Raw genomic sequence first — 15,329 nt, 5'->3', positions numbered from 1 at the left:
ATTGTGGACACATTCTTTCATGGGCTTCATTCTATTCTGTGAATTATTGAAAAGAGTCTGAGATCTAGAGTATATCCTGAGTCCTAGGAAAGAAAAAAACTTAACTAGCCTGTGAAGCAATTGAGCCTATATTCTTAACTTCATTGGCAGCAGGATCTCATAAAACATTAACAACTCTCAACTCCACTACTACATGCTTACGTGCGCACACAGACACACGCACGCACCCTCACTCACCTATTAATCATATCAACTTGCAAATTTTGTGAGAAGACTTTGAATCCTGGATGGGCTTTCCCTATAAGTGGCAGATTCCAGAACTTCGGCACATCATTTCAGATCTGCTATATACAGTTGTGAAGTTGTTGCAATGCACAAAATTGCATGGCTCAGGGGAAGATTGAAAGCTGAGGTGGAGACTATGCTCCCTGCCAAGCTGTGCGTCCCAGAGTATAGCTGCATACAGCCCAATGAGCACCCTTTCCTAATTGCCTCTGTCTCCAGAAAAGCTGACTTTTCATAATTCTCACAGTATTACATAAATTAGCTCAGGTCCCTCACAATTTACCCAGCCTCTGTATCCTCAGGAAATATAAAGTGATTTATATCCTCAAGGAATGTAAACTTCTTTAAATGATACCCAAGATAAAAATATTAACAAGTAAATCACTGAATTAAAAGAAAATCCAATAGTGCATTTCAAAGGTACATGCACATAAAGCCGTATGGATTTGTGATTCAAGGATAAGATTCTCAACTTCCACACGAACCTAGAGTTTTTAGAAGGCACAATAGCTTAATAAAATAAATATATTCACGGAATCTTAACTGTGGCACCAACCCTGCCACCATCCAGTTATGCAACCAGAATAATCCTCTTGTGTTTCTCTTTTACATTGCACCCGAGTTTATCAAGAACAATAAATAAATAAATAAATAAAAACTTAAGAAAGAAAGAAAAGTATTAGACTAGATCAGTGAAAATTTGCTAGAAATAGGAGAAAGGGGATCCTTTTCTTCCATCCCAAATTCAAACAGAAAAGCTATTCCATTTCATCTGTTTTCCATCTCTGAGCTTCCAACTTTGAATACAGTGTTTCTCAGCAAAAATAATAATAATAATAATAATAATAATAATAAATAAAAATAAATAGGGCGCCTGGGTGGCTCAGTGGGTTAAAGCCTCTGCCTTCAGCTCAGGTCATGGTCTCAGGGTCCTGGGATCGAGCCCCGCATCAGGTTCTCTGCTCAGCAGGAAGCCTGCTTCCCCCTCTCTCTCTCTCTCTACCTGCCTCTTTGCCTACTTGTGATCTCTGTCTGTCAAATAAATAAATAAAAATCTTTAAAAAAAAAATTAAAAATAAAAAATAAAACATTGAATTAGGTAGTCCCTACTGCCTGTCCAGTGGTAAACATGCGTTAATGAAACGGACTAAAGTAAAGTAAGTCCCTTTACGTTGGAACCATCGCTCATAGTCTTTATAACTCCAAAGTATAATGTAAACACATACACATATTCAAATATATGTGTTTGTATATCCTGCTATAGACACAGGTCTATAGCAATGTTCTTAACTTTCCATTTCTTAGCATCAACCGTAAGGCAGAGTGATAGAAATGAATAACAACATGATAATTAACAGAAAAATCCCCCTCCCATCTGATGTGGCCATTGCAGTTTGAGCTTGACAGACCTGGCTTCCCATTCCAGCTCCATCGCATACTAGCTGAGTAAGTAAGCTTCTCTTTCATCATCTGTAACCTAGGCTTATTTACAAGGATTAAATTAAGTGACGTAGAAAAATTCAACACAGTGCCAGGTGCACAGCAAGCACTCATGAGCTAGCAGACATTATTCTCCAGTCTGTATTTTATTTGTCAATATTTAAAGCAAAAAGGCACATCATATAATCCTACATCAAGTCCTTCCAAACTCGAGTTAAATTATTTTTAAACTCTTCTTTGCAGTGTCATTCCTCAGTTTTTTCATAAATAAAACCCGATGTGGACTCCGTAATGGGTGTTGTGCTAAGGAGGGGACATGTCCTGACAGACACGATACATGTCTACTGCTCAGAAGTTACAGCCTAGAGGTGGGTGCAGGCAAGAAAACCATTGTTTCCCACATGAAGTAGGAAAAGGACTAGGATAGAGAAATTCACTGGGAATTACGAGATCAGATGAGGGGAAGCTAGGAGAGAAGAAGGTATCTACTTGGAGGGAAAAGAAATACGGTTGAATTACCTTAAGAACAAAATGGGAATCTGCTGGGCAGTTGAGGTATGAGCTTTTCTAGGCAAAGGGTCGTCACACACAGCACTGGCTGCCCCATTTGGCCTGGCCGGGTTAAGTAAGTACATGAGGGTATGGCAGGAGCTAAAGAAGCAGAAATGACTGTGAAGGGCTTTCAGTGCCATTTGGAAGGTTTGGATGCCATCCTGGGGATCTTTTTTTTTTTTTTAAGATTTTATTTATTTGACAGAGAGAGATCACAAATGGGCAGAGAGACAGGCTGGGGGTGGCGGGGACAGTGGAAACATAGCAGGCTCCCAGCTGAGCAGAGAGCCCGATGCGGGACTCGATCGCAGGAACCTGAGACCATGACCTGAGCCGAAGGCAGAGGCTTAACCCACCGAGACACCCAGGTGCACCCATCCTGAGTATCTTGACAAGCTATAGATAAATTTCAAATGAGGCAGGGGAAGGGGAGAGTGTCAGAACCGAAGATTTAAATTCAAAAAACTCCCTGGAAGGATTTGAAAGGGTTGATTAGAAGGAAGCAAAAATCTTGATTTCAATCTAGATTCCTCTTGTTCCCATATCTCCTAGGTGAATCTTCAGCAAATCCTCTAGGGTCCAAATTAAAAGTAGGTCTAAACTAGACACTCCTCACCACCTCCACTCCCACCTGCTCCCTAAACTACCATCCCTCCTCACCTCAACTACTGACTGACCGAAATCATGCCCCTGCTCCATCCCACCACCCGGAGTGATCCTATCAGAAAAACAGATGTGATGTCACTCCTTTGCTCAAAACCCTCAAAGACTTTTGATTTCACCCAGAGGGCAGACCAAAGCCCTGATATGCAAAGCCCTAACCGATCCGCGCACCTGCTGACTCTCGGCCCACCTTTCCGACCTAGGCTCCCTCTCACGCCCACACCTCTACCTTGCTCCTTCCACCCCATCTAGCTGCCCTTGCTGTTTCTCACATTTACAAGCGGAGCTCCTGGCTCAGAGCCTGCTCTTACCGCTGCTGAAACCATTCTTCTCCAGGTACCTTCATAGCTTGCTCTCTCACCAGCTTTAGGCCTTTATTCAAGTATCACCTTCTAGCATGGCCTTTCTTGCTACCTTAACTTTCAGTGCCACATACACACTTCTTTCCCCACCTCTCTGCTTTTTCCCTTATTTTACTTCTTCATTTCTGTCTCCCTTCACCATTAGAACGGCTGTTTGTCTGTTTCTTTCACTGTATTCCAGCCCCCAGTACATCGACGTCACTCACCAAATGCGTCTTGCATTAACTAATTAATGACTGTAGTTGATGGAAGCAGGGAGATCCGTTAGGAGGCATTGCAAGTCATACAATTCAGGCGGTAACAGCCAAAATTAAGAACAAAATAGAGGGTATAGAAAAAGAAAGATAAGGATAAGATAAGGATTTTGTGGTGACTCTTGAATGCGAGAGAGACCGAGAGCGCAGATGCAGCTAATTCCTAGGTCTCCAACTTAGGGTACCAGGTAGATAGCAGTGAAATTCACCAATTTTAGAAATAGTGTGGAGTGTAGTACTGAGGGAAAAGTTCAGTTTCAAGGAGGGTTCCTTTTTTTTCTTCTTAGATTCCACTTTATTTGGTAAAACTCAGAAACTCACAGCCAATTCACAGCATCCCACCTCCTTCCCTCTGAAGAAAGCAGTTCCCCAGAGACACAAAACCTATGGCTTGGGTATCACCCACCATCCCCAGGTTTTATACTTGGGCAACTCAGGACCTGATAGTCAGGCTTCCAGACCCGAAGCTCTCAGGCAACAGAGAAATCAAAAGGAATCTCTCCCTTCAGAGACAATGAACCTATCCCACTCGTCTCCTCCGCTTACTCACATCCTCCCTGGACCCCAGCTTAAATAAAAAGATAGCAGAGGACAATGCATGAGTATCTCACACACGTGCGCGCGCCCACACACACACACACACACAGAGCTTCCTTTCTGTCCAAGAGCTGCAGAATCCCTCCCTAGGAGGACAACCGGCAACACCAGTCAAGGCTTAATGATGCAAAGTGCTGGTTGGAATTCTCTGAGACTGGTAAAAATCCAGAGAGAAAATATTTCACCTTCACCCCATTCCCAGACCTCTCATATTTAAGGAGGTTGTAAAGCATCCAGAAGATATCTGGTGATAACTAGCACTGATGGCATCAAGCTCAAAGACAGAGATCTGGGCTGAGGATCTGTCCTAGAAAATGTTATCCTAGGGGTGCCTGGGTGGCTCAGTGGGTTAAAGCCTCTACCTTCGACTCAGGTCATGATCCTGAGATCCTGGGATCGAGCCCCGCATAGGGCTCTCTGCTCAGCAGGGAGCCTGCTTCCCTTCCTCTCTCTCTGCCCACCTCTCTGCCTACTTGTGATCTCTGTCTGTCAAATAAATAAATAAATAATAATCTTAAAAAAAAAAAAGAAAATGTTATCCTATAGAGTGCTTGCTGAAACTATGGCATGAAGTGGGATTATCGAGGAAGAATGCTTCACAGAAGACAACTGTGGTCCAAATCTTTGTTATGGTGACACCTGAAATGTAATTTGAAGCACACAAAATTGTCTAAAAGTCCTTTACATGCACATGCATCTGAGTTTACGATTCCCCTGTCACTGTTTTCCTCCATTCTTGCAGATAATGGAAATTATTGCCAATGGCTCTATTAATCCATAGCCCTATATTGGCTGTAACTATGGGTCAATGGCAAAGATTAATTAATATTTCTAAATAACGTTGCTATATTAACGTAAGATTTACCTTCAAATAAAAATTAAGTCAACAATTGTTTTATCGCACACTTACTATGTGTAAGACAAAGTTCTCGCACTCCATGGATGTTGATCCTTACCCCAAATGAAGTCAGAAGAGCTAGGAGTCCCGCAGCTTTCCTGTCTCCCATAGTGTGAGGAAGCGCACGTGAAAGGAAGTGCGTGTGCTTTGATTCAAACCAACCTCGTTTCAATTTTCAGCTGTCCCTCCTGAGTAATTTTGAGTTATTTACTCTCTAAGCCTCACTTTCCCTATCTTCAAAACAGGATCATAATACCTGTGTTACAGCTGTGAAGACCGGCAATACGCATGTGCAGTGCCTGACACTTAGACTCTCAAAACTATAGAATAAGTTCTGCAGCATCAATGTAACTCTTCCAAGTTAATAAAAGAGAGCAAACAAGAGGGGGAAGCTGGTTAAACATGTTAGAACTGAATTATTTGTTTTGCTTTGTTCAAAGGCAATCTCACTGATCAGGAACAGGCTTTAAAAGCAGTTATTTTCTTGCACAGATTTCCATTACACTGCTTCAAAATTCAGTGTTTGCAAATATGGTATCTCCAATAGTTTCAAAGTAAATACTGTGCACAATTTAGTTTGTGTTGGCATAAGCTCTGTAATCAACCATATACAGAGGTTCAATGACAAGTTGCACTACCAGCAGAAGAGTAGATATTTCTTCAGCGGTTTCTACACGGTGCAACAACCCATTCTTATGCAATTAATTATGGCTTGTGGGATTAAGGTGATTTGAGCTCCACGCCCTTTGTTTATTGAGTCATATGTCTCCTGGTGCTTTTTAGTCATTGAGTTTAAGGTGTTTTCCATGAACTGAAGCAAAGTTGGCGATAAAGTCATTCCCATGGCCTTATCCAAGCTAAACCAGCACATGCTGACTCCAGCCCTTGTGTTTTTTCAACCTTCAACTTCTTGTTTCTCACCACTTCTCTCTCCACACTCATAAGTCTTGACACATTAGTTCATCTCTGGTTGAGGAGAATGATCTACCAGTTTGGAAATTATTCAGACTTTTGGGTTTACCCCAGACTCCAACTCTGTCTCCTTTTGACTCTGCCACTACTCAACAGCCACTACCATTTACTGAAATCACAAATGCCAAACACCGTGCATCTGTGATTGTGTGTGATTTGCACAGTGACCACATATGGTAACAGGTGAGTAAACTGAGTCTCAAAAATCAACAAATGTCAAAGTGCCAATTTCCTCCAATCTGAAGTTTAACGCAGTGGTGGTTTCCTAGTGCTGGACTCTGGACCAGCGTCAGTGGAAGTCAGTGTTCACGTATAGCAAAATGAACAAAGAGCAATGCAGTAAAAAAGATATCATAAAACTAAAGCTACATTATTCATATTTTGCTAGCCTGAGACTATGTCCTTCCTACTTTTAGGCACGTAAATGCCTCTTCGTTAGATGATGTTTGAGCATGGTCAATTTTTGTATGATTAATGTGTTTGTTCAACAAAATTGAAAGTTGGCAAGTCCCAGTCTGCCTCCAACAATCTCTTGATATGTTACTGGTCTCAGAACCACAGAATACGATGTGCCGGTGATATACTATAAAATACCAGGAAGTGTTTCTGAGTCATGGAGAGCCCAAACAACAACAGGCAGCCCTACTATGAAAACTAAATGTCTGCAAATCACTGACCCTCAGTGCATTCTATTCACACTTACACCAGAAGATTGGCAAAACAAATAGGAAAAATGAGAAACTATAATCTTGTTAGGTGTAACTATTTTTCAGCTATGTTAAGGCTTTATTTTTTTAAAGATTATTTATTTATTTATTTGACAGACAGAGATCACAAGTAGGCAGAGAGGCAGGCAGAGAGAGATGGGGGAAGCAGGCTCCTGGCTGAGCAGAGAGCCCGATTCGGGGCTTGATCCCAAAACACTGAGAGCATGACCAGAGCCAAAGGCAGAGGCCCAACCCACTGAGCCACCCAGGTGCCCTATGTTAAGGCTTTAAATCTGAAACGTGCTCAAAGTTAACACTGCAACAAACTTATGAATAACATAAATATTTATGAATCACCTATTTACAGCAGTTACTCTGCAAAGTGTCCGAAACAGAAGCATGCATACTATCTTTCCCTTCCAGTGGCACACCGCCTAGTAGACAATCTATTTAACTAGAAATATATTTCCTAACATAACCTCCTTGATATTCAAGACAGCATGTGAGACAGATTTTTTCTTTTTTTTTTTTTTTAAGATTTTGTTTATTTATTTGACAGACAGAAATCACAAGTAGGCAGAGAGGCAGGCAAAGAGAGAGGGGGAGGCAGGCTCCCCACCGAGCAGAGAGCCCGATGCGGGGCTCGATCCCAGGACCCTGGGATCATGACCTGAGCCAAAGGTAGAGGCTTTAACCCACTGAGCCACCCAGGTGCCCCGAGACAGATATTATTAATCCCACTTGTCAGGCTAGGAAAGTCTTAGATGAATGACAATATGACCTCCAAGCAAACAAGGGAGAAAAGAGAAATTCACACTTAGTTCTTCTGGTTACCTCCCTAGCGCAAGTGTACGTGGCTGTGGGGAGAGAGGCAGGGAAGAAGATAGTACCTGGATCATGTGCTTAATAATAATCACCAGATCCCATATTAGTATAAATCTACTGGCTTTCACTGTAGTTTATAAATTCATTGGGGAAAAAAATAATAAATCACACAAATCTTCTGCTGTTGGGACAGTTGTAATTCATTTCAGAGGTGAATTTCAGAGTTCAGGCTTGTTATTCTCCAGGACCTGAGCACTCAACCTCTGGTCACACCCCCATTTTTAATAATACAGAGAATATGCAGGGAGGAATGCTGCTGTTCTGACTCCCTCCACCCCTCTCTCCACCCAGAAGGACTCCTCTTCTGTATACCACTAGGGATGGTACCCAGCTAAGAGAGCTCTACCATACGTAGTAAGTGTCCAGCATAAGGTCTTGGGAAGACAAAAAAACAGTACAATTAATTGTTACTCTTGAGAACCTCATCAAATGACAGAGGAAGAGAAATCATTGCAAAGCATAAGTCCGATTTACTTATGCTTCCATCAAACTACCAAAATGTCAGCATTTTCGTGCTGAAAAAAAATTTGAAAGAAAAGTCACTAAGGTTCTCATCAAGTGGGGTGCCTGGGTGGCTCAGTGGGTTAAAGCCTCTGCCTTCGGCTCAGGTCATGATTCCAGGGTCCTGGGATCAAGCCCCGCATTGGACTCTCTGCTTAGCGTGGAGCCTGCTTCCTCCTCTCTCTCTCTCTGCCTGCTTCTCTGCCTACTTGTGATCTCTGTCTGTCAAATAAATAAATAAAATCTTTAAAAAAAAAAAAAAAAAAAAAAAGGTTCTGGTCAAGAATCACATGGTTTCCTATATGGAGAGCTATGTCCATACTAAAAGACAAAGGAAGATAGAAAATGTTCTTAAACCCTACAGTAATGGCTTCCCTGAATCAAAGGTTAGTTTTTGATCATTTTCTCTTTTTTTAAGGCCAGCACGGGTGCCCTCAACCTCAAGATTCCTGAATCCGTATGTAGTGTGTTTTGTTGTTGTGGCAGGGGTGGTAATCTTGGCGGTAACCGTAGCTCTACTCATCTACTTTTTAGCTTTTGGTAAGTACTAGAACACTAAAAGGACCACTTTCCAAACCAAATAACTAAATATACCTTCAGATGAAACGTTTGGCATTCTTCCTTTTATAGCCACTATTATTTTTTAATATAATGTAATTGTATGTCTTATATATCCCTAAATACATGTTTGTGTCTATATTTCCCTCAACTAGTACTTTTTTCTCTTCTTTTTTTTTTTTTTTTTTTTTTTTTAGAATAAACAGTATTACCCAGACAAGAATTATTCTAGCCAAAGGAAAAAAAAATCTCTTGATTCTTTTCTGGTACTAGAATTTGCCGATTTTGTTTTCTCATTTAATATCATGATTTCCACTGAAAAACTGTAAAAGTAAAATATTGCAAAGAATTTTAAGTTTCAACCTTAAAAATTTGGAAGTATATGTTAATCATGATCTTTCTCCTCATAAAACAGGAGAAAAACAAATTTTTAAAAGGACCTGTTCTTTTATTATTTCTCTTAGTATTATTATATCACAAAAATAAAGGACACATGGACAAGAAACAATATAAAGAATACAGGATACCCTGCTTACTCACAAACAATGTTCTTTAATATCTCAGTGAACATTCTTTCAGATGTTTTAATGTAGATAAAGAAAATTGTGTCTAATTCCCTATATAATATATGCTATAATGTGCTTTTTTCATCTAAAAATGCATTTTGGGATTATTTTATTTCAACTATAATTCTGTTAAATCATTTAAATCATATGTGTGAGTATGAATGAATGTAGAGAGACAGAGAGAATATAATTTATTATATATTCTATAGTAAATAGGCAAAAATGCATATTTATGTGAAAGCTGAAAAGTTCTCAATGGCACAATAAAATTACCAGCATTAGGAAAACCAGTAATAATAAATAATCTTTTCAGTCAAGCTAATTATAAAATTGTGGCTACAGTTTTCTGTCAAATCACCTGGGGGCAGTTACATCTAAGGTGAATTACAGAGGTAAGACACCTCAAGCTCCCAATTAAATTAATCAATTTTCACTTTTAGTTGTACCATATTGTCACACAAGTAGAAGAGTCTAGGTTCATCCTCTGCAGAATGTGTCCCAGTAACCATTTATGGCCCTTAAAAGACTTGCCCCTCCACCACAAAGGACTATACTACCCTTCCACCAGGATCTCTAACTCTTTCCCCGATATACATACTTTTCTGCATGAATTATGCTTATGAATGATCAAAAGATTTTTCCTGAGACAGGTTAGGTTATTATATCCATGTTCATAATGTTTCTAAGATGTATACAGTATGTTTTAGAAATATTTACTTTCTTCACCCAACTGAATATGTCCTCTGGCAGACATTTTTTGGTGGAAATAATTCACACTGGACAACCTATTAGTTATTTTATTCAAACGTTTATTTTCTAGCTTACTCTAAAAAACTAACAAGTCACTAATTCCTCTAAAATGATTATTTTTTTAAACAATTCTTAAAATATTCAGAATTACTTTGGGTTCTTCTTTAGTGATAAATTAATAATAGCATATTATAGACATTCATTAATACTTCTTGATGAATAAATCTGCAATCACAAATCTCCCTAAAATATAGTTAAAATGAAAATTATGATACTTCTGATCACTTTAATTTCACAAATAATGCTGCTCTGATTTTCCTACATCCTTAACAGTTTCAGATCTGTCAGTTTTTTAAAAACTGAAAGAAAAATAATTTTATTATAGTTTCATTTATAGTAAGTTTGGGGTTTTCTTTAAGAGAAGCAAAAAAATTTTTTTTGGATGAGATACTATTCAACTCTTCTAGGAGAAAGAGAATCATGAAAACAACTATTCATTTAAGAGAAGCAATTTTTTTAATTGTATAATAGAGCATCCTATAATCCTGGATAAATTAAAGTTTAAAGTACTTAGTAGTGAGACTAATTCTGCCTTTTCTTTGCTTTACAGATCAAAAGTCTTACTTTTACCATAGCAGCTTTAAAATCCTAAATGTCAAATATAGTAATCAGTTAAATTCACCAGGTACACAGGAATATAGGGCTTTGAGTGGAAGAATTGAATCTATGGTAAGTTAATGTTTGTCTTTGCTCTTTATTCTGTCATAAAACAAATTTGGTAATAAATCTAACATGTTGTGATCTATTTGTAACTGCTAAATGCTCTGCATATTTTTCATCCCTGAATACTGAAGGATATGTTTCTTTGTGCTTTTTCCAAGTTAATTTGCTAGTATACTGATTCTTCTTTACTTTTTTTTTTTTTTAAGTCATGAGTGAAAAGTGCTAGAAGGCTCTTGAGTAAATTCATCTTTTATATGATTATGACTTCAAGGGCTGGAAGTCTGCAGTTCATGCAAGTTGAGCATTTACTACTGCTCCTCTTGAGATTGCCTTTTTAAATCCTTTCCATTTGGCTTTCTTTCCTTTCTTCTTACCCAACTAAATACACAGGGAGCAGGTGCTAAATGACATGTTTGCACCTCAATAATAACATAGTTTAGACAACATCCTACTCTGGCTCAGTGATAGACATAGGAAATATGCAAAGCAAGGTCAGGCTTTCACTTGAAGAGGTCCACCAGGAAATCTCACAAGTGGACCCTTGCATTCATTTATGAGCATGGACCAGAATCTGGCCTTTAGCTCACACAGTCAGAGTTGACCAGTCTTGAGGTCTTACTTAGCTTTTAAAGAGTCTTAAGAATATAAATTAATCCAATGTCTCTAAAACTTTAGCAAGTAACAGAATCACCAGGCAGGCTTGTCAAATCACATATTTCTAGGCTCTGATGTCAGAGTCTCTGATTCAATAGGCTTGGGGTGAACTCAAGAATTTGCATTTCTAAGTTCCCAGGTGACGATGAGGCTTATGGTCCAAGGACCACACTTTGGGAACCATTAAGTTGATCTGTAATGAGAAATCTTGTGACTGGGAAACTAAATATTGGCTCATCTAACACATTTTTCCCCAGAGGCAAACTTCGCTAGAAGCCAAGTTATGGAACAACTGCTTAGTTTAATGGGATTAGAGCAGGGGAAGTTAGGTATATCATTTAAATGTTTAATGAGATCAGAAGAAACGGCTGAATCAGTTGATTAGGGAAGAGAATCTATGAGAGTCCCTACGATTTTCCTTGTTTTTGAGAATCTTGACAGTTTTGCAGAGCACTGGCCAGTCATCTTGTAAAATCCCACAACTGGGCCTTTTTTGTTTGTTTGTTTTCTTTTGCTTAGAGTGGAGTTTGGGGAGGGAGGAAGACCAAAGAGGAAAAGTATCATTTGCATTCCATCACACGAAGGGGGTTCATTACACTGTCAGTCACCGTCAACTTGATCACCCAGCTGAAGTGTTTGTGAGCTTTCTACCTCGTACAGTCATTCCCTCCCTTAACCACACTGCACTCTTTGAAAGAAAGACACCGTGTCTAAGCCACGCATAAGAAGTAGAGGAGCGGGGAGTAATGCTTTGAATATTTGAAGGATATTTTAAATTCTTCTGTTTTTCTATTCTCCCCATGTATTTATGCAACCACTTGCTTACATCAATATAGTGTTCCCTGCATTTTTAAGATTAATTCTTAGGCTGCACTCCAGAAATGCTCCAGTTTACATTCTCACCCGCATTACGCAAGTGCACACGGGTAGGCTTCTTTCCCCATGGCATTAACACGCGGCGTCGTAAATCATTTTAATTGTTGCTAATTCAGAAGGTGAGAAGTGATAGCTCACTAGCACTAATTGTTTTGGTTTGCATTTCCTTAATTACTAAGATTTAATCTGTCTTCCTATATGAATAGGTCATGTTTACAACCTCGTTTGTGAATTGCCTGATCACGACCTTGCCCATTTTCTTACTGGAGCACTTGTCTATTTTATATGGATTTGGGGGAAAAAAAAAGACTTGTAACTTGTACTTATTAGAATATTAAAGTTGCCAGTCATTCACATTGCATATATTTCTCTAACAATATGACTTAACTCTCAATCTTGTTTATAATACAGGGGGGTTTTAATGTTAAACATTTAATTTTTCATATAGCCAAATTATCAATCCTTTGTATGAGTTCTCCCTTTTGTGTTAGGTTAAAAATGCTTTCTCCACTCTAAATACTCTTTAAAATATTCATTTTCATTTTCTTTTTCTTATGATTTTTATTTATTTATTTGACAGACAGAGATCACAAGTAGGCAGAGAGGCAGGCAGAGATAGAGGAGGAAGCAGGCTCCTCGTTGAGCAGAGAGCCCGATGCGGGGCTCGATCCCAGGACCCTGGGATCATGACCTGTGCGGAAGGCAGAGGCTTTAACCCACTGAGCCACCCAGGCGCCCCTTCATTTCCTTTTTATAATTTTATTATTTCAGTTTTTATAATTTTATCTTTTATTCATCTGTAATTTACTTTGCAATAAGGTAGAGATCCAACTTTATCCCCCAAAATAGCTAGGTGGTGGTACCAAAAGCGTGTGTTTAATAGTGCAATGGGTATATTTGCCATGCCACTTTTATTGTACACAAATTCCTCCTTTTCTTTTTTCTGTACCTCCTTGTCTTCACTGACTAATCTTTACCCATACCAGTACCAAACTATTTGGAGTACTGTGGTTTTACAATATACTTAAACAACTAGCAGAGAAAGTTTTCCCTTGAAATTCTTCAGATGTATGATTTCCACACTCTGATTTATCTTTCAGTAAAAACACTTTAAACATTTAAAACACCTTATGAATAATACTCTACTGCAGTGCAAATTTATGGTTTACAAAGCACTCTCTAACCTTCAGTTCACGACGGCCAAATAAATTAACAAATCATTTTTATAGATGGATAAAGTAAAGGTTGTGAGATTAGGAAACATGTTAAAATGTCAATCACCTGTAGAGCGGTAGAACCAGCATTCAAACCAAGGGCTTCTGACTCCAGATCCAAGGATCATACCATTTCCCAATGGTAACCTGAGTCCCATCATCATCCTTGTCCCACAAACAACCCATTATACTTAATGAGCAATAGAATAGTCCCAGAATCTTCTGTTATATTAGGCAATTCATGTCTCTTTTCCGGCTCTCAATTTACTCATCAGTGAAATAAAATCATTGGACCAGATGATTTTTATGGTATATTCTAACTCAAAAAGTCCATCATTTTCTGATTTTCAAGCAAAATATTCACTCATTTGCTTTTCCTATCCTGCTTTTCTGGCCACTTCTCTGTGTCCTTACAGGATCACCCTCTTCTATGCTGACATTCAAAGCTGAAATTCCCCAAGGCTTTGACTTCGCTCTCCTCTCCAGTCACACTGTTGTGTATTTATAGATGATCTCATCCATGTGCACTACTTCAGCTAATACTTATCTAATGACTCACTTGATCTCAAGCCCAGACATTTCTTCTGTATTTCAGACTGTTTCATCCAACTACCTGGTTAATATCTCTACTTGGCTTTTTTTTTTTACTCAAATGTATTATGTCTTAAAATCAAATTCATGATTTCCCCATACCATACCAGCCTTCTTCCAACAATCCTGTCCCAATGTCACTCATTAAGTTTTCCAAAGCAAAAACCTAGAATTCATCTTTGACCTACTGCCCTCTATCATTCCAAATATCCAATCCATCACCAATCCCTGTAGGTTTTATTCCCCTCTATTTCCTTCATTTCCATTCAATTCTCTTCATACCTAACACCATGCCCTTCCAAAACCATCATGATGTAATTTTACGGATGGAAAAACTGAGAAGAAGAAAGGTTACAAGGCTCATTCAAGTTCTTATAGCCAGCCAACTTATCTGTGTTCTCCATCAGCTTCCCTTTCCACTATGCTATTGGAATTCTCTACAGTTATCTGCTCACTGATTTTCTGTGAACTGATAAGTTCTAGTGAAACTGATAAGTTAGAACTGATATTAGAACTGATATCAGAACTGATAAGTTTTAATGAAAGGGCCAATTACATTGCATTCTGGAAAATCCAAAATCTTATCCATAGTCGTCTTCTTTTATCCCTGTATTTTGATATCAACCAATTAATCAATTTGTTTTCTTTACGTTGCTTATTATCTTAGTCATCACCAAAGTTTTCCACATAACAAAAATGTCATAATTAAGGTGGATTTTTTAACTTTGGTCCAGTCTAGCCTGTGCAGGTGTAGTGCCAAACCACAAATTAAAATATAATCACAGGAAACGTTAATCCAGATTTTACCAATTCCTTCAGCTTTAGGTCAATTCCTTTTACTGTGCTTTGGTGAGTGCTATGAAGTGTATAAACCTGGTGATTCGCAGACCTGTATCCCTGGGGATAAAAATATATGTTTATAAAAAATAAAAAATCTAAAAAATTAATTAATTAATTAATTAATTAAAAAATCAAGTAAAACTAAAGTTAAACCGTTTATTAAAATACCTCCTATAATAGTATATTAACAAGCATATTAAAATTCATCTTTCTTTGTAGTTAACTGGAATATAGTTCACCAAATAACAGGAACTGTTAATTCTAGTTCATAGAATTTGGAGAGATTTTTTTTTTTTCTTTCTCAACATTACTAATATTTCCTAAATTTTTAAAAAAAGGAACATGAGCTATTTCCATAAAACTCATAGTCTCATTATTCTTTGAAGTGTCCGAAGTTGTCTGAAAAGAAAGAAAATCATCGTTTTGTCGAATTACTGGCAG

At 38.4% G+C, this 15,329-nt stretch overlaps 1 protein-coding gene across 1 annotated transcript in view; it reads left to right on the top strand.

The window, feature by feature from the left end:
- Nucleotides 1-15,329, top strand: part of TMPRSS11D (transmembrane serine protease 11D) — a 64,045-nt gene that overhangs the window by 26,547 nt on the left and 22,169 nt on the right. The window contains exons 3-4 of the mRNA XM_059376610.1: nt 8,535-8,656; nt 10,601-10,719. Of these exons, the coding sequence (XP_059232593.1) occupies nt 8,535-8,656; nt 10,601-10,719 (241 nt within the window). The remainder of the gene's footprint in view (nt 1-8,534; nt 8,657-10,600; nt 10,720-15,329) is intronic.

This window comes from Mustela nigripes, chromosome 1 (genome assembly GCF_022355385.1).
Source record: "Mustela nigripes isolate SB6536 chromosome 1, MUSNIG.SB6536, whole genome shotgun sequence".
NCBI classification, from domain to species: Eukaryota; Metazoa; Chordata; class Mammalia; order Carnivora; family Mustelidae; genus Mustela; species Mustela nigripes.
Note: the sequence above shows the minus strand (reverse complement) of the source record. Positions and strands in the feature narration are given on the sequence as shown.